Below are 23,963 nucleotides of genomic sequence, written 5' to 3' on the forward strand. Positions count from 1 at the left end.
CTGTTCTTCCGAATTCTGTTCCACTGACTGAAGTTCTCGCTTCACTTCTCAGCAGTGTTTACCTGAGCGGCTCAACGGAGGGGTCTGGGAGTATTTCAGTGTTTTTTTCTTTCTTCCATCTAAACAGATTATTCTGCACTGCATATCTCCGTCCCACAGATGTGTTTGGGTTTTGCGGGGTGAATATCTAAGGGTTTTTCCTGTATATCCAGATCCAGAAATGCAGCCTCCTCCAAGAAAGGTGAGTCGACCTGCTTCTTCATACTTTTTACGATGTTTTGTTGTCATGTCAGTATAGGCTATTTGTTTGTTTGCCTAAACTGATAGATAGATAGATAGATAGATAGATAGATAGATAGATAGATAGATAGATAGATAGATAGATAGATAGATATAGATAGATGCTGTCTAACCATCATTTTATTATCAGTTAATTATTTAATTTGGATAATTGCAACATCTTAAAATACTAGTAAAATATATATTATGTTATGTGTGTAAATATATGTTCACATAAAACGTATCATACATACATTGTTTATTTTTTATACATTAAGTCCAGCATCTGTCCTACTGTCTCCATTGACTCGAGTGTGCCAGACACAGGTTCCTCTTTCAGGTTGGTGTGATCTGGGTCAGAGTTGGTTCTCCAGAGGTTGTCATTGTGTGTGTTGCAGGTAAAAGTCACACAAGAGGTGAAACACACTCACACAGAGCAGCTGAACAGACTCCAGCTCAAACACCAGACAGACTTGGACTTCTTAGAGGATCTGAGGTCGAGTTTGATTCACATTTTACATTGCTTTTAAAATAATCAGGCTATTTTCTGTCTGTCTGTCGGTATATTAGTGGTTAACTGCTTGACTTTGTGTGTGTGTGTGTGTGTGTGTGTTTAATCCTCAGGACATTCAGCCAGAAGAAAGCGCTAATAGAGAAAGATTACTCACAGGTGAGTTGTGGCCATTATATTCAATTGTATCATAAATTATGAGTTCATAAATTAATTTTTATGATATAGGTTGATTTTTGTTGTGATTTTATACAAATCTTTTAAAGATTTTCCGTTCAGAATAAGGAAAAATGTATTAATGATGAACAGATGCGTCTTCCACTGATCACTGACATTTTATGTGTGAATTTGTTTTTGTAGAGAGGTAGATTTAGTGACTCGGTGGAAAAAACTGTGGTTCTTAATGACCTGCAGGTGGTTGCTTTCATGAATTTTTACCAGTTGCGTTTTGGTTTGAATCTGGCTTTTTTGTTTGTTTCAAATGTGTTGCTAAGAAGATCCACATGATATAAGTTATGGGACAGACATTTTCATATTCAAATTTAATTCAATTTTTGTGACACTGAAGACTGGAGTAATGGCAGCTGAAAATTCAGTTTTGCCATCAGAGGAATAAATTACATTATATTAAAATAGGAAACTGTTATTTAATGTTTGTAATGCATTTTGATCAAATAAATACAGCCTCGGTAAGCATAAGAGAATAGTGTATAATGCATAAACGTGAAAAGCACAAACAAACACCCAAATTATTTATGTATTTACAACATGACATGCTGACCGTCTTCATCGAGATGCTATAAGATCTGTGTGATCAGCTGGTGAATGGAGAGCCCAGCTGTCTGAATGACTCTCAGTATGTGTATGTGAGTGAGAGGTTCTTTTCTGTTGGATCTGAAGCTTGTGCACCTGCAGGGCTGCTGCATGCTGATTGGCTCATGAAGACAGGAATCTCTCTCTTCTTCAAGGTCTCTTCCTGAGTCCACTCTTCAGAGCTGGCAGCTTTTAGGACTGGGTTGACAGTGCCAGATTGTAGTCTGAGGGCCAGAAAGCAAATCCTCTCTGTTTTTAGGGAATGCTGCTCAGTCTTAGTCCTTTGTGGAACCTGTTATGGTTCAGTCATTTCAGTTTGTTGAAACTTTGTTGGAATTATCATCAGTATACCTTTAAAAAAAGAAAGGTTCCCAAAGATGGTTTTCACAGCAGTCCCATTGAAGAACCATTTTTGGTTGCCTTCCAAGAACCTTCCAGTGAACAGTTCTTAAAAGAACCATTTTTTCTTAGTATGAAAACATTTTAGAATTCTAAAGAATAATTTTACATTATAAGGAATGTTTTGTGGAATGGAAAGTTTCCATTGATGTTAAAGGTTCATTAATGCCAATACAGAACCTTTACTTTTAAGAGAATAGTGGTGAAGTAATGAAAGGAACTTTGTTTTTTTCAGTTTCTGGTTTAAGTTTTTTTTATTTTTTTTATTTAGATTTTTGGAGATCAGTCCAATACAGTGACATTTACTTGACTTGAAGATGGAAAGTGAGTGTTATTTTCTCCTTTCTTCTGTTTCAAAGGCAGCCAGTTGCTTACTCACTTGTAAACCTACACATTGGCACAGTTTGTACCGCTGTCTGGCATTTAAGTGTCAAGCAGACAGGCAGAAATACCCATGTGGGTTTCGCTTTTACAGACTGAAAGTTGTCCTCCACGTTTTCCACATTTGCACTGATCTGGAGTGATGGGATAAAAGGAAACATTTCTCTAAGGCATCTGTTTTATTTTAACTTTCATAAAGGTTTAATGTCATTATATTGAAGCAATAGGAAAATTTACTCATCCTCAGGCCATCCAAGATGTAGATGAGTTTGTTTCTTTATTAGAGCAGATTTGGAGAAATTTAGCATTACATCACTTCCTCACCCATGGATGGACCCTCTGCAGTGAATGGGTGCCGTGAGAATCAGAGTCCAAAAAGCTAATAAAAACACCACAATAATCCACAAGTAATCCACACGACTCCATTCCATCAATTAACATAATTGTGAAGTAAAAATCCATCATCAAGATATTTTCAAACCATCTCTTCTAAATAAAATACGAGTCCTCTGTCCATAATAGTACTTTCTCCAGTGAAAAAGTCATCTAGTCTGAATTAGGAGAGAAATATGCACAGATCAAGGACAAAAAAAAAAGTCTAAAACATTTCTAAACAGATTTTGATGTGAGAGGACAAGAAGGGACAAACCCTTTCACTGGAAGAAGTGCTATTACAGATTATGGACTGTTATTTTGGCCAGAATGCCATCTGTATTATATGAAGTGCTATATAAATGAATGTGGCTTGACTTTGTAGGCTCTGCATAAGCTTGTATCACAGTACTTGAAGCGAGAGTGGTCTGGAGCCCCATCAGAGGAGCAGAGAGACTCCAGGTAATTGGAGGGATGAAAAGAGCATATATGATTGATTTTCAATTTTCAAAGATGTTTGTGTGTATGTGTACAGAAATGTTTGGGCCGTATGGAGATCCTACTTGGAGGGTGTGATGAAAGTGAGCCAATCTCGTATCAACGGATGTGAGGACTACAGGAGCCAGATCTCAGATCCTGTGAAGACGTTCAGAGCGCAGAAAGACCTTCAGCTGAAGAAGGTAAATACATCAACAGATACTCTGCACTAAAGCGTAACAGCGGCCATTCACAAACATGTTTATTCATCTGTTTGATCTCAGTGCTGCGAACAGCTGGCAAGAGCTCAGGCCGATCTGCAGGTCACGATCAGAGACCTGGAGAAGAGCAGGAAGACCTACCAGGAGGCGGAACAAACAGCGCAGACTGTGAGAGAGAAAGCTGATATGGAGGCCAAGTACGTTTGCTGACCTGTCACATGTGAAGGAAGTGACATCAGCTGTCCACAAGAACAGGGCAGAGAGTTTTAAATGAAGATTCTTCTTTTTTTGCTGTTTTTCCTTACTCTTGTTATATTTTTTCTCTGGTATTTTTCTATTATTCCTGTTTTTCTTGTGCAATACAAGGTCAAAGCTCAGTCTGTTTCAGTCACGCTCCAGTTTGAAGAGGGCGAGTGTGAAGGTACAATGCACAATATATCAGTACCATATTGGTTCATTTGTTGATATTTAATATTTTAAAGTGCATGCTCATTTCTTCTATTTTTTATGTTTAGATTACCATGTAACACTCACCCAGAGTTAAACTTTAAATAGAACTAATTATTTAATAACACTAATAAATGTTATCCAAAATGACATCTGTCACACGGTACATTAAAATGTTGTGATTCAATTATAGGAATAAAATGTTTGTTTTTTAGACAAAAATTCTATATTGGACATAATATCAAATAATATTTTTTTTAATAAAAAAAGAGAGGGTGACAAATAAAAGTGGAAAATTGTTGTTTAAAAATTATGCATTTAAATAATAAAAACAAAATATAAGCATATAACGTAAAAAAATAAATGAATTTTTTTAGGATATGATCCATTTAATTAGGACATTATTTAACTACAGTGATTGATGTTTTGCCATCTTCATGTAGTAAAATTTGCTTGCAAATCATGGTGAACGTGAACATTTTCTGTTGATTTCAGCTGAAAGCCAAGAAGGACGAATGGAAGTCCAAAGCCACACAAGCAAGGAATGATTACCTGCTCACACTGTCAGCCACTAACGCTCATCAGGACTGCTATTATGAGACAGACCTGATCAGCTGCATAATGGTGAGGCCAAATGTTGCTCAGCTTTTGTCTTGCTAATTTTTTTATTGAAAATAATCTTCAAAGCACAACAGTCTTCAACATTTATAATATTAAGAAATGTTTCTTGAGCTCATTATTATTATTATTTATAATCACTTCCATCACAAACAAAAATCCAATTGAAAATAAAAATACTATTCCTTGTTTTTGAGTCCAGGTTTTAGATGGCAGTTTCTACAATCACGCCCAGAGTTTTCTGATTTCACTGTGTCAGACGGAGCTTGAGACGTCTCAAAGCATTCAGCACACTTTTCAGTGCCTTCTGGAGACGTCCAGTGGGGTGAGTTACACACACTTGAGTATACACTGCTATGGAAAAACACACATGAACCACAGTGGCCGAATGTAGAGCAGGTAATATGATCTGCCACTAGAGGGTTATTGGATCAAATCCCAGCTCAAGCAGTTAATACTGACCTTAAAGAGAGAAATGTACCTGCTTTAGAGAGTTTGCAGTGGCTTAGGAATGAGATCTTTACTCTATGTTAGAGCAGACAGGCTTTTTAAAGATATATTGATGTTTTAAGTCAGCAGTAACTGGATAAAACATAAAAATATTGAAATTAGAAATACAAAATGACTGTTAGTTATTATTATGTGTACATTTGAAGAGAAATCAACTGATTTTCAGTAGTGACAGCCTTCAGCCTGTCATTAGGTCTGTTTGTAGTCCTGCGTTGTTGTAATTCGATGATTCTCACAGTGTTTCCATTCAGTTCGTGGGACTCGGGTTTAATGTCTCTAGTCCAGCATCAGGTTACTACACACACACACACACACACATACTATTCATGAATTACCTGTTCTAGTGGTCTTTCATTTCTCTGAGGAAAAGATTATGTTTGCTGTGCTATTGTTAATGGGACATCTTGACATTAGTCAAGTAGTTTAAATAAATGTAATTGTCCTTGTGTGTTTGTATGTGTGTGTGTCTGTAGGTGACACAGGATATTCACCAACAGATATTCATTCAGGACAACCCAGTGTTTCAGAAAGCTGCCCTCTTTCAGTATCAGCCCTGTGAAAATGATTCGGTATGTTGCCTCCCACTCAGGAATGTACTACAAAATTGCACTAACAACAGAGATGCAAAACTCATTTTCTCCTTTTATTAGACATATTTGTGATGTAAAAAATATTTGTACACTTTATTTATACATGTATTTATTTATTTATATATTAGGGTTGCACCATTAATAAATAAATGGATGATATTATAACAAATATATAATGGATGATATAACAATAAATATAAAGTAATTTAAGAGTATTTTATTTAAATGATTAATTTCATAAATATTAATTATAATAATAGAATAAAAATTAATTATTCTATTTTTTAAATCCAAAATCTATTTGTCTAAATGGCTGATAGTAAAATAAATATTAAATAATTATTATTTTATTAAAATGAATTAATTAATAAAATTTATATTAAAATGAAGAATTTAATGAAATTAATTATTCTATTAGCCAGTCTAAAATCTGTTGTTTAAATAAAATGTTAACTAAATTCAATAAAATAATATAAATAATAATACTAACATATGTAACATTTGACAACAAGGTTTCATTAGTTAACATGAATTAACAATGAACAATAATTTTACAGCATCTAATAGTCATTCAAAAAGATTTTACACTTATTGTGGATTCAATGTGTTAAATGAAGGTTCACCACATGATCTTTTTCAAAAACTTCTTTCATTTTAAATGTCACTCTGACAAATAGGAAAAGTGCACTAATGAAGGCCGAATGTGTTCTTCCATGACTGTGCAACTGTTTTACAAATATGCAATAGCACCCCCTGCTGCCTCAAGTCATCTCGCCCCTCACCACACCAGCATAGTGGCCCGTTTGTTCACTAACCCTCTTTTTGTTTGCGAGTCAAACAAGCATTAGTCTGTTCCTAAAGAAAACATTAGAGATGCAGCCCTCAGCGCTGGTGGGGCGGAAAGACTGGGCGTCAGTGCAAGCAGGAAGCAACACAGCCTGTGAAAAGAGGGCATTGAGAAGTGAACCTGCCCCACCTCTTGCACCCCTCATGAACACCACCCATTCCACCATCCCTAAAATAAAAATCTAAAAAAAAAAAAATACTGTATATTATTAGAAATTGCTTCATAACATTGATCGGATGTAAAATCATCAGTGTCTCCATACTGTAGATGGGCTGATGCATGCAGGGTTCTGCGTTTTCTCAGGCAAGACTAATGGTTTGTGTTTTTTCTTGTATTATGCTAAAACCATTTCGTCATGGAGTTTTTGTAATATTCAGTTTGTGGTGAACAGGAGTTGCTCTGTAAAGTAGCATCTCGAAGGATCATTCTTCAAGAGCTTACGTCACCTAATCATTTAGTCTGTCAATATTTACAGACATAATATTTTAAGAGTGTAAGAGTGCAAAGATCTAATTTTGGGAGATCGATGTTGTTCCAAGTTATGCTGGGACTTTTGTGTACACAGGGGCTCTGAGAAGCTATCAAGGTTTCATTTGCAGAAATAGGGTCTGTGTTGTGTATTAGTCAACTCTCTGTTTCTTGATCTCTTTAGGTCAGGGAACTGCTGAAGGAGAGTGGCACAGCTGAAGAACACAGTCTGAATAAAGAAGCAAGAAAATGGGCTACACGTGTGGCCAGAGAACACAAAAACATCATCCTTACGCAGCGGGTGAGGGAGCACTGAAACAATATGACGTCTTGGCATGTTGATTTGTGATATTAAAAACATTGTTATAAATCATCATTTATTTGGATATTTATTTTTAATTTATATATTAGAGTTGTACTAATATTAAAATGTGACTAATAAATGGGCAATATTAAAATAAATGTACAATCTAAGATTATTTTCATGAAAAGTAATAGTTAATAATTAAAATAAAAAAATAATATAAAAATGTAAATAATAAATAAAAGTAAAAATTAACATTTCTTCAACATCTATTAACTTAGTTATTTTTTAATACATTTATTAATAAATTATTAAAATTAAAACATTTTAAAATTAAATTAAAAGTTATCTTTTAACACTAGTTACATGAACATGAATAAATGCATTTTTATGAACTAACATTAACAAAGGTTAATAAATGCTATGAAAATATATTGCTTATTTTTAGTTCATGCATTAATATTGTAAAGTCTTACTGTATAATAGAAAACTGTTTCAATCTCAATTGCAAATTAAAAATAAAATAATAACCTTGAACAAATATCATATAAAATAATTAGAATATAAAATGTATTTATCTAAAAAAAATAAAAACAATAAAACAATAACAACATTCAATAAAATAATATAAAATAGTAATAATATAAAATCAATTTTGTGTCAAGCAAAATTAAACATGAAACATTAAAAAACAAATCAATCATTTTAAATGCTGGAAGTGAATTTAGGCATCACAACATTATAATGCACAGTATGAAATTTGTATTTTGTTTTTTTTAGACTCTTTTGGAGTATGAAGAGTCCCATCAACAGGACCAGAATAACAACGAGCTGGAACTGAAAATGGACGACGCAAGAGAATGTATTCGGAAATCAGAGGTGAAGAGTGTGTTTATTTGTGTTTGTATATCAGTCCAGATAAAGTTCACCTCTGGGAAAAACTCACACGCCCTCTGCTGGTGACTACTCCTTAAACTTAAGCTGCACATTCAGTCCAATAAAGTTTAAAATAGTAACCTTTCTTCTAACAAATGTTGTTGGAACAGTTTATGTACATAAACAGTGTGTAATAAAATAGGAAGCTGGTAGATAAGTCCACTCTTCCTGTAGATGGTGAAACTGAAGGCAGAGGCGCGTCTGAACCTCCTCAGAGATGTTGGTGTGGCAGTAGACGTCTGGTTGAAGAGCGCCATGAACCAAGTGATGGAGGAACTGGAGAACGAGAGATGGGCGGCCCTCAATACCCACAATGCTTCATTTTCTGTAAGTCTGAATCTCTTACAGTCAAAACCAGATTCACGCAAACCCCTATAACCCATTTTAATTGTGTTTTACAATAAATGTCTAAAGCCCTCTGCAGATTTTGACAGAGAAGATGACGAGGACACAGAGACGCTGGACGACAGCAGCTCCAGCCCCTCCAGCACTAGAAACTACCCTCTCACCTGCTCTGTGCTTTACTCCTATCAGGTGCACACCAAGTGTGATGTAGCCTGTTTTTCTTTGGTCTATTCATCCATTTGCAATGTCATTTCCTATGCTTTATTTCCACAGGCATCTCAGCCTGATGAGCTCACAATCCAGGAACAGGAAATACTAGAGCTTATTGATGATGGAGACATGGAGGATTGGGTTAAGGTATAGGCAGACCCTCTGAACTTGATCAGGGGTTTTTAAACTATCAAATGCCTATGATCCTATTGCTTCACTCATTCCTTAAAATATAAAGGCATACAGTCATGGCCAAAAATATCGGCACCCTTGCTAAATATAATCAAAGAAGGCTGTGAAAATTAATCTGCATTGTTAATCCTTTTGATCTTTTATTAATTAAAATCACAAAAATCTAACCTTTCATTGGATAATAAGAATTTAAAATGGAGGGAAATGTCATTATGAAATAAATGTTTTTCTCAAATACACATTGGACACAATTATTGGCACTCTTAGGAATGCTTATATAGAGTAAAATATCTCTGAAGTATATTCCCATTCATATTCACAATTTTGAGCACTCCAGGGTGATTATGAACATGAAATTATCCAGCAATGGCTTCCTGTTTCACAGAAATATAAATAGGAGGGAAATCAAAGCCAAAATTCCCTTAATCATCCATCACAATGAGAAAAACCAAAGAATATATTTCTGATGTGCATAAAAATTTCCAATCAACAGAAAATGTTACGAAACTGCCTGGAAGAGGACGTGTGTCTATATCATCCTAATGCACGGTGAGGAGGAGAGTTTGAGTGGCTAAAGACTCTCCAAGGACCACAGCTCGAGAATTGCAGAAAATAGTTGTGTCTCGGGGTCAGAAAACCTTAAAAAACAAAATAGTCAAACAGCACCTACATCAACACATGTTGTTTGGGAGGGTTTCAAGAAAAATTCTCCTAGCTCATCCAAAAACAAACTCCAGCATATTCAGTTATCAGACACGACTGGGACTTCAAATGGGACTGGCTTCTATGGTCAGATGAAACTAAAAAAATTCGCTTAGCAGCAAACACTCAAGATGGGTTTGGTGAACACAGTATCCCTGTAAGTACCCCATGTGTACAATGAAATATACTGCTGTATTTTTGATGTTGTGGGCCTATATTTCTGCTGGAGGTCCTGGACATCTTGTTTAGACACATGGCATCATGGATTCTATCAAATACCAACAGATAAAAAATCAATAAGTGACTGACTCTGTTAGAAATCTTATAATGGGCCATATTTGGATCTTCCAACCGTACAATAAACGTCCAAACACAAACCTCAAAAACAACACAAAAATGGGTCACTGAGCACAAAACCAAGCTTCTGCTGGCCATTCCAGTCCTCTGACCTGAACCCTGTAGAAAATGAGTGAGGTGAACTGAAGAGAAGAAGCACCAACATGGAGCTGGGAATCTGAAGGATCTGGAGAGATTCTGGATGAAGGAATGGTCTCTGATCTCTTGTCAGGTGTTCTCTAACCTCATCAGGCATTATAGGAGAAAATTTAGAGCTGTTAAACTGGCAAATGGAGGATTCAAAAAGTATTGGATAAAAAGATGCCGTTAATTGTGGCCAATTAGAGAAAAACATTTATTTCATAATGATATTTCCCCCCATTTTAAATTCTTATTATCCAATGAAAGGTTAGATTTTTGCTAATTCTTTTAATAAAAGATCAAAAGGATTAACAATGTAGATTAATTTTCACAGCCTTTGATCATATTTAGCAAAGGTGGCAATATTTGTGGCCATGATTGTATATATGCATATATTATTTTATTAATTATATATTTTAATGTATACAGATCCATTTGTACTGTGTGCGGAAATATAATTTATTTATTTATTTATCATACACTACTTTTCAATTGTTTGGGGTCAGTAAGATTTTATTTTGATAGAAATTAATACTTTTATTCAGCAAGGATGCATTAAATTGTTCAACGGAGACAGTAAGAGCATTTATATTACAAAAGATTCTGTTTCAAACAAATGCTGTTCTTTCTATTCATCAAAGAATCCTGAAAAAATATGGTTTCCACAAAAATATTAAGTGGTAAAACTGTTTTCAACATTGATAATAATAAATGTTTCTTGAGCAGAAAATCAGAACATTAGAATGATTTCTGAAGGATCATGTGACACTGAAGACTGGAGTAATGATTCAGCTTCAAAATTCAGCTTTACATCACAGGAATAAATTACATTTTAAAATACTTTAAAATAGAAAACATTATGTTATGTTGAAATCATATTTAAATGTTTTTACTGTAATTTTATTATATTTTAAATTAAGCCTTGGTGAGCAAAATAAATAAATAATTAAAATTGAATTAAATTAATTAAAAATGAATTAAAATTAAAATGATTTCAAATATATATATTTAAAATCTTTAAACTTTTGAACAGTAGTGTGTGTGTCTGTGTAATGTAAAAAAATATGATATAAAAATTATTATATATTAAATACATTTTGTCTTTTTTATATCTCTAATTTTCTACTGATACATTAACATCCTGTTGGGGCCCCGTAAGTTTTGAAAAACCCTGAACTAACATGGCACTTACGATGTTGCCATTTATTGGACAAGTGTATGTTTTTCAGGCTAGGAACAGAGCAGGGCAGGTGGGATACGTGCCGGAGAAATACCTACAGCTCCCAACCTCCAGCTCTCTACTGAGGATGCTCCAGTCTTTCTCCAGCGTGGACGCCCAATCACACACCTCCAGCACTTCTGCTGAACAAGAGCCAGAAATAGAGACACTCACCCAGAGCAGCCCGAACACTCATGGCAGCGGTGAGACTACTGCTTATAGTATAATAACTGGAGTAATACTAGTTTAAAGTATTATAGTACTGAATGCTTAAAGGGATAGTTCACCCAAAAATGAAAATTCTGTCATTAATTACTCACCCTCATGTCGTTCCAAACATGTAAGACCTTTGTTCATCTTCGGAACACAAATGAATGGGAGCTCTCTGACCCTCCCATAGACAGCAAGGGTCCTAACATGATCAAGGCGCAGAAACATAGCAAGGACATCGTTAAAATAATCCATGTAATTAATGACAGAATTTTTAGCAAACAAAACTACATTTTCTGCCCTCTTCTTTTCCACAGCCGTAAATCTGGCCAGGGCTCTGTATGCCTATGAGGCTCAGACAGAGGACGAGTTGTCTTTCCCAGAGGGAGCCGTTATTTGCATTCTCAGCAAACACAACCAAGAAGATGATGGGTTCTGGGAGGGCGAGTTCAACGGCGCAGTGGGCGTCTTTCCCGCAGTATTAGTGGAGGATCTATGCAGGCCGGAGAGTGCACGAACACACAAGAGCATGAACGTGCAGGTTTATACACGTACTACTGGAAAACACTGACCACATTGAAAACGTTTTTTGTTCATGTTTACTGCAAGCCTATGTTCAATGCTGAAATATGTTTTGTAATATCTGTTTCTTACCACCAGGTGTCTCTGTCAGTTCTGGATCATGCAGCTTGTCCACCCACTGTGTTTCCATCCTGTAGCAGTCCAGAGTCCGTCCCACTGCCATCTTTGACCAAAACACTCACTTTCAACGGCTATCAAACCCCAGAACCCCCCAAAATCTCAAGCCACAGTAAGACACAGAGCACCACAGCAAATCCTAAAGCTTTATAGTGAACCTCACACATGACTGTAATATTTTAGTGGTTCAATTTCACAACCTGATTGTCTTAAAAATGTTGAATAATAAAAAGAAACATTATTTGCTTTTATTAATTTAGCTACCTAGAACTAAATTTTATATTTTTTCTAAAGAAAAAAAAATTTAATTAACTTTTTGGCCTACCATTGTTATTTTAATATTATTTATAATCTATTATAGTATTCATTAATATTTTGACTCAACTTTTATTTGTATATTTTTCTATGTTTTAGTCATTTTGTTATGTGCTTTTATCATTTTAATTATTTTTCGAAAATATTTATTATTTAGCTGTATTTTTTTAAATTTCTGTTTTCGTTTTAGTAATTTTAGTACTTCAACTTTTACATATTTTCAGTTTGTTCCCAAGGCAGAATTTCAGTTTTTTACATCTTTCATTTAATATTTATATTTTCAACTTTATTTCAAGTAACGAAAACCATTTTTAATATTAGGATTATGAAATGATGAAAAGGTTTTAGATTTAGTTAAAAATGGCAACACTGAGGCCTAGGGTTATTACAACTAAACCAAAAAACATAAATATTGTTTGTTACTTGAAATAAAATAAATGTTAGCTGAAATACAACATATATTTTATTTCAAGCTAGTTGCTAAACCTGTTTTTCATTTTGCATTGTTTAACTTGAAGTAAAATATCAAACTAAAACTGAAGTAAAAATGTATACAAACTATATAGACATAAAAAAACACAAAATGCAACATTTAAAAAAAATTACAAAACCACTGTACAAAACTTTAAAATTAAAATGGAAAATATAAACCTAATTAAAAATATGAATATAATAATAGTATCTCAATATTATTTCAATAGTATTTTAATGATACTAAAACAACATTACTGAGGCTTTTGTTCTATTATTAGTTTTATGCTCTTGTCAGATGTCAGAAGTGTTTTTCCTCCACAGGTCACACCCACACCCCGTCACCCAGATCTCCAGGAGAGGGCGGATCGGGCCTGAGACCTGTGAGATCTGCACTTCTAAAGCTGCATGCCAATGATGGGCGCTTTTCTGTGAATTCTGATGGGTGTCTTTGTTTTCTGCAGGTAAGAGCTGCTCCTCCTCCACCCAAACAACAGGCGCAGGGCCAGGTGCAGAAGAGAGAAGAGGTGGAGATCACACTGGTTTGACTGACACTTTGGGGCACATTTTACAAATTGACATTGCCATGCTTGGATGCACTGCATGAATTTGGTCTGGGGCGTTCTGAAACTATTTTGAAGATAGATATGCACAAGCTGACGAGTACTTAATTGGTTCCAGACCTTCTCCAGTTTTTTGAGGGCAATTAAAACATACAAGGCCCAAATGTGTTAATGGATGGACATGCAAAAGCTGGCTTTACTAGAGCTACAAAGAGACTTTAAAGGGAAAAGTGGCAATTTCAGTGTTGACGTTTATGAATGATTATATATTTTGTCCATAAACAATTTTAGGGCTAACATGTTTAGATGCATATTTTAGTTTTGCTAATCTGTACCTTTATTGTCAGTATTTTAATCATCTGATGATCAGACATTATTTGAATGAATATTCAAATATTTTGTAGGTATTGTAAATTTTGTGAGGCTAAACACAACCTAAGCACTTTAGATTTAGTTTGTAATGCATTACAGTATTTTGTTTTATTTAGGAAATTCTCATTTTCTTTTTGTTGTCATTTTCTTCATGTTCTTTATAATCTTAAAAGATGGGGATATGGTGAGAAACATTCATTTTTACAGTATTTCTTTAAAAAAAAAAAAAAGATAGTTCACCAAAAAATAAACTTTTTTTCATCATTTATTTATCTTCATCTTATTCCAAACGTGTTTGACTGTTTCTTCAGTGAAAGGGGAAAGGGAAGTGGTGTGTGGGCAAGTATGGTGACCCATACTCTGAATTTGTGCTCTGTATTTAACCCATCCAAGTGCATACACAGTAGTGAACATACGGAGCAGTGGGCAGCCAATGCTGCAGCACGCGGGGGGCAGTTGGGGGTTCAGTGTCTTGCTCAAGGGTCTCACCTCAGTCGTGGTATTGAGGGTGGAGAGAGTGTTGGTTATTCACTCCCCCACCTACAATCCCTGCCGGACCTGAGACTCGAACCCACGACCTTTGGGTTACAAGTCCAACTCTCTATTCATTAGGCCACGACTGCCCCCATTATTTAAAAAAAAAAAAATGTTGTTGTTGTTTTTAAGAAAAAATAGTGGAGTACATAAGGAAAGAATTTTGTAGCAGCCACTTGTTCGTTTATCGTTGTGTGGGAAAAGTAGAGGGAAAAAATAATTTGTTTTATTTTATTTAACTCTTTTGTCTTAATGTGCAGGAAATTTTTAATTTAGGCAATATTTAGGTTTACAAATATTATTTCATACAGTTTTGTGTTATTTTAACATCTTGTCTCAGGATGATGCACAGATTTATTCCTGTCAGATTTCATGTTGTTCGTTCACGGGCACTTTTTTTGATCAAAGTGAAAGTAAAAACATTTCAGTCTACATACTTTGTGAAGTGGATCACAATAAAATGGAATAAATGTAATTATTCAGTTTCTGTAACACCCTTTACTAATAAACGCCTTATCCACCTTATATTTAAGGTAAAGGCGGGTGGGACCGTTTAACTTTTGTGCGTTGCCATCTTTCCTGTATAAAACATTACGCTAAGCTGCTTTATATTGCAAATTTATATTTGTTATCACATTATTCTGGTTTATTATCAGAATTATAAATAGCTTACTTCTGCTTTCCAAAACAAGGTGGATATGTGCCTGTAAATGAAGCAGGAAAAGAATTTACATGCAGTTTTAGCGGTTTTCAGTTAGCCTGAAGTCACAAACTCACTAAACCCTCAAACCATATTCACACATTTTTCATTCTCTGCATAGCAGGACGTGCGTTTAATTAATACACATACATACTCCTACAGTTGAGCACGGGACAAACACCTGTGGGGTTTATTTGGATCACGTAGCCTAACGTTACTGCTAAACCTAGACAAACCTGGGGCCTGTACCATGATGGTAGATGAACAAATTCAGAGTTATAGGATAAGTTTTGAGTTGACAAAAGCAAACCACTCCAATCTGGCTTTATTGGTACCATGAAGCTGATCATCAACTTTCTCTGTCAACTCAGGCTTGATCCTGAGCTAATGGAGCACGTGCAAATGAATGTGTGACATCAGCGGTGAACAGCCAATCACAACACAGAACAGCCAGGGTTAAGAGATTAAAGAATATGATGAATTTAAATGCATTTCCACTGAAGACTATCTATCTACCTACCTACCTACCTACCTAAATGCATTGTGTCATTTAAAATATGCTGGTGACAAATTAATACAGAAAATTCCTTCATATTAACATGTGAAGTACACCGTGCCCTGTTTTATGGACTTTCCTTAGAGTGTAAGCATTTAACTACCAATTCTTAAAACTGTAATTGTTAATCGTGTAGTTTTAATACTTATTTGGAGAACACATAAAATGTAATTGTTCAAAAATGTGTAACTTTTCAATAATCCAATGTTGTATTTAAAATATAATAAAAAAATGTGTTCATATTGCTTGTACAAATAATATTAAATGCTTATTTTTACAAACAAATCTAAATGAACATATTTCAAATAATATTCTTTGCTGAGATTTGAGTAATTTCAATTTGTATTCTATGCAATGACGCAGTTTTGCGTCATGGTTACATAATGACATCATCATCCAATGATGTCACAACATAATTTAGCAACTTTTAGCAACAAATCGACCTGACTTGAGCAACTTTTCCTGAAAATTAGTTGGTAACACTGTTGAGATCTCTAACTCAGAACATAACCTGCCCCGGAGCAGGTTAGCCGTGGAGTGTAAGTTACTATCAGAGGTGGGTAACGAGTTACATTTAGTTCGTTACATTTACTTGAGTACATTTTTGGGGTAACTAATACTTTTAGAGTATATTTTAAAATGGGTACTTTTACTCAAGTATATTTTTAGAGAAAAAACAGTACTTTTACTTCGTTACTGTGGGCGACTCTCCTCTCGTTACTGTATCTTAATGCAATACAAGTTAAAAATGCTTTGGTTTATTTCAAACGCGCCGTCTACTTTTCTCTGGGCAATGAACGATGCCCATTCGCGAATGATTCATTCTTTTGAGTCGATTCTGTTTAAAGGCTTTATCAAACCAGTTGGCAAACCAGTGAATCGGTTCGCGAATCAGTTTGAATGATTCGTTCAGTTCCCTGCCGCACGCGCTGAGTCTCTGAAGCGGTTCTCACTCAGATAACAGAGAGTTTAAGAACAACATCAAGAGCGCTGAAGACGTGGCTTTGGATCTACAGTCAGTTGAAAGCAAATCTGCAAAGGCTTGTTTGCTAGAGCTATATGAAGATCTTTATTAGATGAACACCGCGTGTGCTGTCTACTGTTCCACAGGTATAGGCCACGATACCACTATGACATTACCAGTTTGTTGTACATGTACCTTACATTAAATACAATGTATAATTTATACATTAAATAAGCTGTCACAAAGTATGAAATGAACACTCGCGGAACCCGCGTTAGCTCTGCGCAGCGGCCTGTTCTAGACACAATTAATATTCATATTTTTACAATATTTACGCTTGCAAAAATATAGGCTACATTTGTTTACATTTTGCAGAACCGAAGATCCGTCAATATGCATTGTTTCGTTATGTTCAGAGCAGTCATGTGAGGCGTTTTCAGAGGTTTCAGTGTCAGAGGTTATAGGATAATAGCCTACATAATTAATTTACTTTAAAATATAATTTAATTCAGTGATGCAAATCAGAATTTTCATCAGCTGTTACTCCAGTTTTTGGAGTCATATGATCCTTCAGAAATCATTATAATATATCGATTTATTACCAGTGTTGGAAACAGTTTTGCTGCTTAATATTTTTTGGAACCTGTGACATTTTGTTCCGTGTTCTTTGATGAATAGAAAGCTAAAAAGAGCAGCACTGATAATAAATCAACATGATTTCTGAAGGATTATGTGACTCTGAAGACTGGGGTAAAGGCTGATGAAAATTCTGATTTGCATCACTGAAATAAATTACATTAATATATATATATATATATATATATATTTTGAACGGCAGTGTGTGTGTGTGTGTGTGTGTGTGTACACACGTTACATAAATGTAATCTATATATCTAAATAAAAATAGACTATATTCAGTACCTATATGATCCAAAGTAACTAGTAACTAACTACTTGAGTAGTTTTTGTTTATCCGATACTTTTTTACTCTTACTCAAGTAACTATTCAGACTATTACTTTTACTTTTACTTGAGTAAATATTTCTAGAAGTACTTTTACTTTTACTTGAGTACAGTTTTTGGGTACTCTACCCACCTCTGGTTACTATGGCAATAAACGCAGCTAAAAGTCAAGCCACTTTCATGGTACCTAAAACCCAGGATTGGTGCAAACTAAACTGAAATTTATCTGACTAGCTTGCTAATCAGGCTTCATGGTACAGGCCCCTGCTTGAGATACGATCTACATCCGAAAATGACATCAATAGCGTGTTTTTAGGGGGATTTTATACTTGACCTCAATTAATGGTCGTCATATAGTGCAACCCAAATCGCATACTTATGCACTATTCGGTGATGTTTTGTAATGTGAATAGTGCAAGTAGTGCGTTCACAATGAAAATTCCAAAAACAAAAAGTGCAATTTAAATACCCGGATGATGCATTTAACGGAAAAAAAAATGAAGTGTGGAATGTTGGACGCTTCGGTAAAATTCCAAACAGAAGTGAGCATCCCTTTGCCCTACTCCCTTCGAAGTGTGTAGGGCATTTCTGTCTTGCAAAAGCGTTTGGAACTCCCTTGGAAAAGGCAATGACTGACCAAATGTTATCTTGACAAAGCTGTGTGTGCGAGCAGCATTCAGCACTTCATCAGTTGTTGCAAATAAATATTTATTATTATTATTTTATTCAAATAATGTCTAATTGTCTTAATTGCTATTAAAATTTTTCAAACTAAACTTCCTTACACCACCGTATATCATATTTCTCACTGATGAAAAATATTTTGTATTACTTTAAAATATAAAGACAAATCTAATTAGCCTATTCTACTTAATGTATGTGAAGTAGAAATAAAACCCAACATTGCTTAAAAGATCTCCTAACCGAAGATCACATGATCACAAACGGAAATCACTGTGAAGTGACCATCGCATGTTTTCTTTGCTAACAGACTTTTGGAAGGGCCCTTCGTGAAGGGATTTAGTTGTTCACTTTCGTTTGGAACGTCCTTCAAGGTAGTCTCGCGTAGCCAGACCTTCAGACTGACGGCTGAAGGTCTGGAATCTATGGCAGCTTTCATTGGTCAAGGCCCGCCCATTAGGCCTTTTGACTGACATGTCAAACAACCAATAACAGTTCGTTTCGTTCAGCGTCACGTTTCGGGGGGTGGAAATGTCGCCACAATAACAGAACTCTCATCTCATGTAAAACTCTCGGACATATTTTAAAGATTCTATGCTGCGAACTTTAAATATTTCACATACTTTTGTAAATCCAGCGTTTAGTTGATCCTGATAAGCGCTCGTCATCACAGTTGTAAACACGACTGCTTTCTTCTATCGTGAGGGGGTTTGGCATCACGGTATCTTTGATTACAGGCGGAACGTTAAAGAACGCGACACACACGTTTCCTGGAAATCCTGTATAATTCAACCAATCTGATGACGACTTCAAAACTCCTGAAGTGTTTCCACTTTTGTGTGCGTCAGTACATAGTGTAAATTCATAGTGCATCATTTGGGACGCAGTTATAGTTTGAGATGTTCTCAAACAAGTAACGAATTTTGAGTGCTGTCAATTTCTTGGATATGGAAGCCTCGGAATAATGAAGTAACTGTGACTTTTTAATCTCACAATTTTGACTTTTTTTCCTCGCAATTCTGTGAATAAAAAAAAAAAAAAAGAGTATTGCCAGAAATAAACACTGAATTACGACTGAGACTTTTTGGTTTATGTCTCGCAATTCTGAGAAAGAAATGCTAGAAAAAGTCTCAATTGTGAGAAAGAACTGCAGTTACGTTAGATAAGATTTTTCTTTTATCACGTGGCAGAAACAAGTTTTAGCGGCAATATGTTACAAAAGGTGCATGTCTGAGTTTAATCAAGTTGGGGATTGGCCAAGCAAAAAGTTTGCTTTCATATCAAATATAATTCCTTATTCCATGGTCTGTCTGAATACTGGATTCTGATTGGCTGGCAGGTATGTAGTAAAACCGTGTAATGCACAGAGAGTTCCAAGTCAGTTTAATCACCGTTCTATATTAATGCACTGCTTTTATTGATGCACACAAACCCACACACATCACTCATGCACAAACAAACACACACACAGAGAGATCGCAGAATACGCACACATAAACTTGTTAACGCTTCCCAGCGATTTATATTAATAAAATAGCCTAGATACTAGATCGCTACATTATATTCCTCATCAACAAGGTGGTAAAATCACTGTTTTTGAAGTAATTAATTGTTTGCAGAGAGACAGCACGTAGGTAACGCACACACAACTGTCATCTCTCTTTTTCTTGATTGATAATTTAAATAAATTATATAATTCATTCAAACAAATGTGATCTTACCGCACTATTTCATCTCTGAGTCTGATTTGAAGCAGGCAGAATGCTAACGTAACGTGCTGTAACTGATATGTTTAAAATATGTGTCATTTTTACCCTGCAAAAAGCAATACTTGTTTTAACTTGTTTATAACTTGGCAAATGACCATGGAATAAGCGGAATAATCAACGGCTTGCCGTGCATTAAAGGATTTCACTTCAACCAAGGTTCTTTGACTCCACGTCGTGCATTTAAAATCCTTTAATGCATGGCAAACCATTGATTATCCCTTACAATACATAATTCATGCAATATGGAACCAACCAGGATAATTGTGATTCCATTAGATACTTTAATACAGTAAAAAAAAAACTCATGCCAGCTTACAGCAGTTAATGTAAACGAGAAATTAAAACAATGTAAACCTTGTAAATAATTGTGCGTCCATAAACACAAAAATGCCACAATCAGATTCATCACTTCATATGTTTTTCCCCCTTTTAGGGATAAATAAAGTTCACAGACAGCCACCAGAAATAAAAGTTCCTCTGGCTTTATGAAAGGCCACTCAGTCGTTCACTGACTTCCCAAAGCTTTTTGGCCACCGCATCATCTTTGGCTTTGGCACAGACTTCCTCCAAAGCGCAGCATGAGAAATAACGTCCACTGAAATGCTCGATTCCTTCCTGAACGGCACAATGCAGAGTTGTTTGGGCTCCGATTTTTGGGTCCAGGAACAGCAGTCTGGCCACTGGCTCGATGAAAACTTTCTGCCAGAGACTCACATGGCGGGAGAGCTCGGTCTTTACAACACCTGCAAAAGGGTGATACGATATTATGTATTTGTTTAACCGAACTGAACAACTGATTGGTAATTAAACATCTTCAATAGAGAATATTTAAGACGCAAGTTTATCAGGTTTATCAAAAAACAGGAAATGGCTTTGAGCATTCCAGATGATAGGCTAGATTAGAATCAATGATCTGAAATTCACACACGCGCAAAAACTCTGGGTCTCATTCACTATTATTTTTTTTTACTTATGTCATTTTTCATGTTATTTATCATTTCATAATAATTTCAACATTGTTTCATTCCCACTGGGAATGTGATTTTGCATTCCAGTGTATCCAGTTGGTCGTAAACAAACTGATTTCATGCACAAATAAATGCGTATTCATGATTAGTCAACAAGAAGTTGTGAATGGCACTCAAGTGACACAACTGATGCTGGTAGGTCATGTGACTAGACAGTATGAGCTTCGGATGGAGCTTCTGTTAATATATGGTCAAAAAGTGCGGCCATATTTACCACTTTGAGGATGAAATCCAATTATTTCAAAAGGAATCCACATGATCTGAAACTGTGTGTGACAGCAAAGCTTTTTTTTTTTTTCACACAGATTTCCCAATGGGTTTATTTATTTATTTATTTTACAGATTTACCACGTTGGCCAACAGAAAACTGCCTGGTTTGAAAGCGACTCAACATACCCTTTTTTTTTGACAGTTAAATTTTGCAGAAATTTCACTAAGTAACCTCACCTTGAGAACACTGAAAAAAATTGGTGTAGAAACTATTTTCACTGAGAAATTGCTTGTCAAATTCTTATAATTCAAATAACTACAAAAGAAATGGAAAGTAACTAACTAAATTAGAAGTATAAAGACTGTATAGACTTTTTCTTAAAAGGAACCCCAATAATCTAAATGTTTCATTGACAACTTCATTTTTTTAGTGAATGTGAACATTCAAATGTGAATATGAACTAGAGTATGATTTTTCCCCTAAAAATGAAATCTACCATAATTTACTCAACCTTGTGACATTCCAAACCTCTATGACTCTTTATTTGTGGAACGCAAGAAGAGGAATTTGAGTGATGTACAAAAACAGTCATACAGGTTTTGAATAACAAGGGTGGGTGAATAATGACAGATCTTCAACTTTATAACCTATTCCTTCAAGTATGATTTACCTGGATGAACACTGTAGCAGGTGACGTTTGTGCCTTTCAGTCTCTTAGCCAGCTCATGAGTGAACAGGACATTACAGAGTTTGCTGTTGCAGTAGGCCTGGAAGAACTGCCAGCTGTATCTCCCTGAGCCCAGGTCTTTGGTGGTGACAAGAGAATCAAAATCAATCTTGCCCCAGCGATGGGCCATGGAGGATAGTGTGATAACACGAGCAGCAGGACTCTCCTTCAGACGATCCAGCAGAAGACATGTGAGCAGAAAATGGCCAAGATGGTTGACACCAAACTCTATGCCAAAACCATCCTCGGTTCGACCATCCGCCACAAGACCTAAACATAAAAAACGTCTGAATACAGTTCCACACGTATTAAGATGGGGACGTTAATTACGTTGCTTACAATCTGATTTGAAACAGTATTGATTGTTTGGCTTACCTGCATTATTGATGAGCAGGTCCAGTCTTGACTCAGATTTGAGGAAGTTCTCAACAAAAGCTCGCACAGATTTGAAGCTTCCAAGATCAAGCTGCATGAATAGGATGTCATTGCTTCCTGTGGCCTGAACAAGAAACACAGGTTCAATAAACACTCAAAACTCTTGAATCAGTGGTCAGAAGCGATGGTCCTCACCTTCTTGATGTCATTTATAGCTGCCACAGCTTTCTTCTGGTTTCTGCAGGCCAGAATTACTCTTACTCCACGACCTGCCAGATCTAGAGCTGTGGCCTTCCCGATACCAGTATTCCCGCCTGAAACATCAAACCAAACAGCTCTCAAGACCAAAACACGTGTAGGCTTTCCTCAGTCACCCAGTCATATATTGAAGAGAATGCATGACACGCTCGTTTTAACACAACACTTTTCCAGAGGTGATTTGCAGTTACCTCAATAAGAATGTCTAAAAACCTCACCTGTAATAATGGCCGTTTTCCCGGTCATATCAGCGGTTCCTTTACATTTTGACTTCTTAAACAATGTCTCCACCAAGACAACATAAAGAGCTGCGACGAGTGCACTGGCGATGATAAGAAGGATCATGTTTGTGACCTACTGCAGGAGTCTGCGGGTGGTTTTATGTACTCCGCCCAGGCCAGAGCCTGATAAACCGGTCCATGGTTTTTCTCTCCATCGCCACATGAGCGCTCAACAAAACCGGTTTGCACATGCTCAAGAGAACAATAGACCGTTCAAGGCCAAAGACTGCTAATTTATCTTAATATCTTGGCATGTTTTATTAACAAATGGGGTACAAAGTAGAGCTGGAAACTCTTGAAAATGGAGTGCTTTTGTTTTGACACAACGAATCATTTAAAGGTGCTTTCACATTCATGATATTGATCAATCTTTGAATTTTATTTTACAAAAATATGGGTCTAAATACCTTTTTGATCCCTGATTTGCATAAAATTTTTACCAACAAATATTAAATAATCATCACAAGTAAACAAAATTTATAGGTAACACACACATCAGAATAATTAATAAGGTTTTAAATTAAATACAGTTTTAATTAAATTCAAAATGATATATTTTTTCCTTAAAATAACGTTTGGTAACATGTTGAGACCAAATACAGCAAACGCTTTGTGTTAAAATTAAATCATTTACGTCTACCTACCATACTATATTTTAAAATGTGATTTATTCTGGTTATGGCAAAGCTGAATTACACCAGTCGTGAGTGTCACATGATTCTTAAAAAATTATATTCATTTTAGTCATTTAGCAGACGCTTTCGACTTACAAATGAGGACATAAGAAGCAATCAAAACCAACAAAAGAGCAACAACGTGCAAGTACTATTACAAGTCTTGGTTAGCCTAACGCAGTACAGATTATTATTATTTATTGATTTATTTTTTTTAAATAAAATTAGAATAGAGAGTGCTAGAGTTAGAGGGTCAAGTAAAGATGGAACAGATGAGTTTTTAGCCGTTTCTTG

General features: G+C 35.5%; 2 protein-coding genes across 2 annotated transcripts; one reads left to right on the forward strand and one right to left on the reverse strand.

Annotated features, from left to right (window-relative positions):
* Window positions 1-220: 220 nt before the first annotated feature.
* Window positions 221-14,230, forward strand: LOC306864061 (F-BAR and double SH3 domains protein 2-like; the record flags this gene model as incomplete). Its single annotated transcript, XM_079407763.1, has 20 exons — window positions 221-241; window positions 678-775; window positions 904-949; window positions 3,141-3,217; window positions 3,291-3,435; window positions 3,517-3,650; window positions 3,820-3,874; window positions 4,396-4,524; window positions 4,721-4,843; window positions 5,502-5,597; window positions 7,118-7,234; window positions 8,018-8,116; window positions 8,348-8,500; window positions 8,588-8,707; window positions 8,792-8,875; window positions 11,329-11,521; window positions 11,846-12,069; window positions 12,189-12,339; window positions 13,338-13,396; window positions 13,478-14,230. The coding sequence occupies 20 exons, from the start codon at window positions 221-223 to the stop codon at window positions 13,559-13,561; spliced, it is 2,208 nt and encodes a 735-aa protein (XP_079263889.1). The 3' UTR covers window positions 13,562-14,230.
* A 3,664-nt stretch (window positions 14,231-17,894) lies between these two features.
* LOC306864201 (dehydrogenase/reductase SDR family member 13-like) lies at window positions 17,895-23,067 on the reverse strand. Its single transcript, XM_079408011.1, has 6 exons — window positions 22,933-23,067; window positions 22,652-22,770; window positions 22,457-22,580; window positions 22,025-22,351; window positions 20,432-20,858; window positions 17,895-19,441 (listed from the first exon to the last, which is right to left on the reverse strand). The coding sequence occupies exons 1-5, from the start codon at window positions 23,057-23,059 to the stop codon at window positions 20,599-20,601; spliced, it is 957 nt and encodes a 318-aa protein (XP_079264137.1). The 5' UTR covers window positions 23,060-23,067; the 3' UTR covers window positions 17,895-19,441; window positions 20,432-20,598.
* Between the last annotated feature and the right edge of the window lie 896 nt (window positions 23,068-23,963).

The sequence above is a fragment of the Barbus barbus genome (genome assembly GCF_936440315.1).
Source record: "Barbus barbus genome assembly, chromosome: 45".
In the NCBI taxonomy this organism is placed as follows: Eukaryota; Metazoa; Chordata; class Actinopteri; order Cypriniformes; family Cyprinidae; genus Barbus; species Barbus barbus.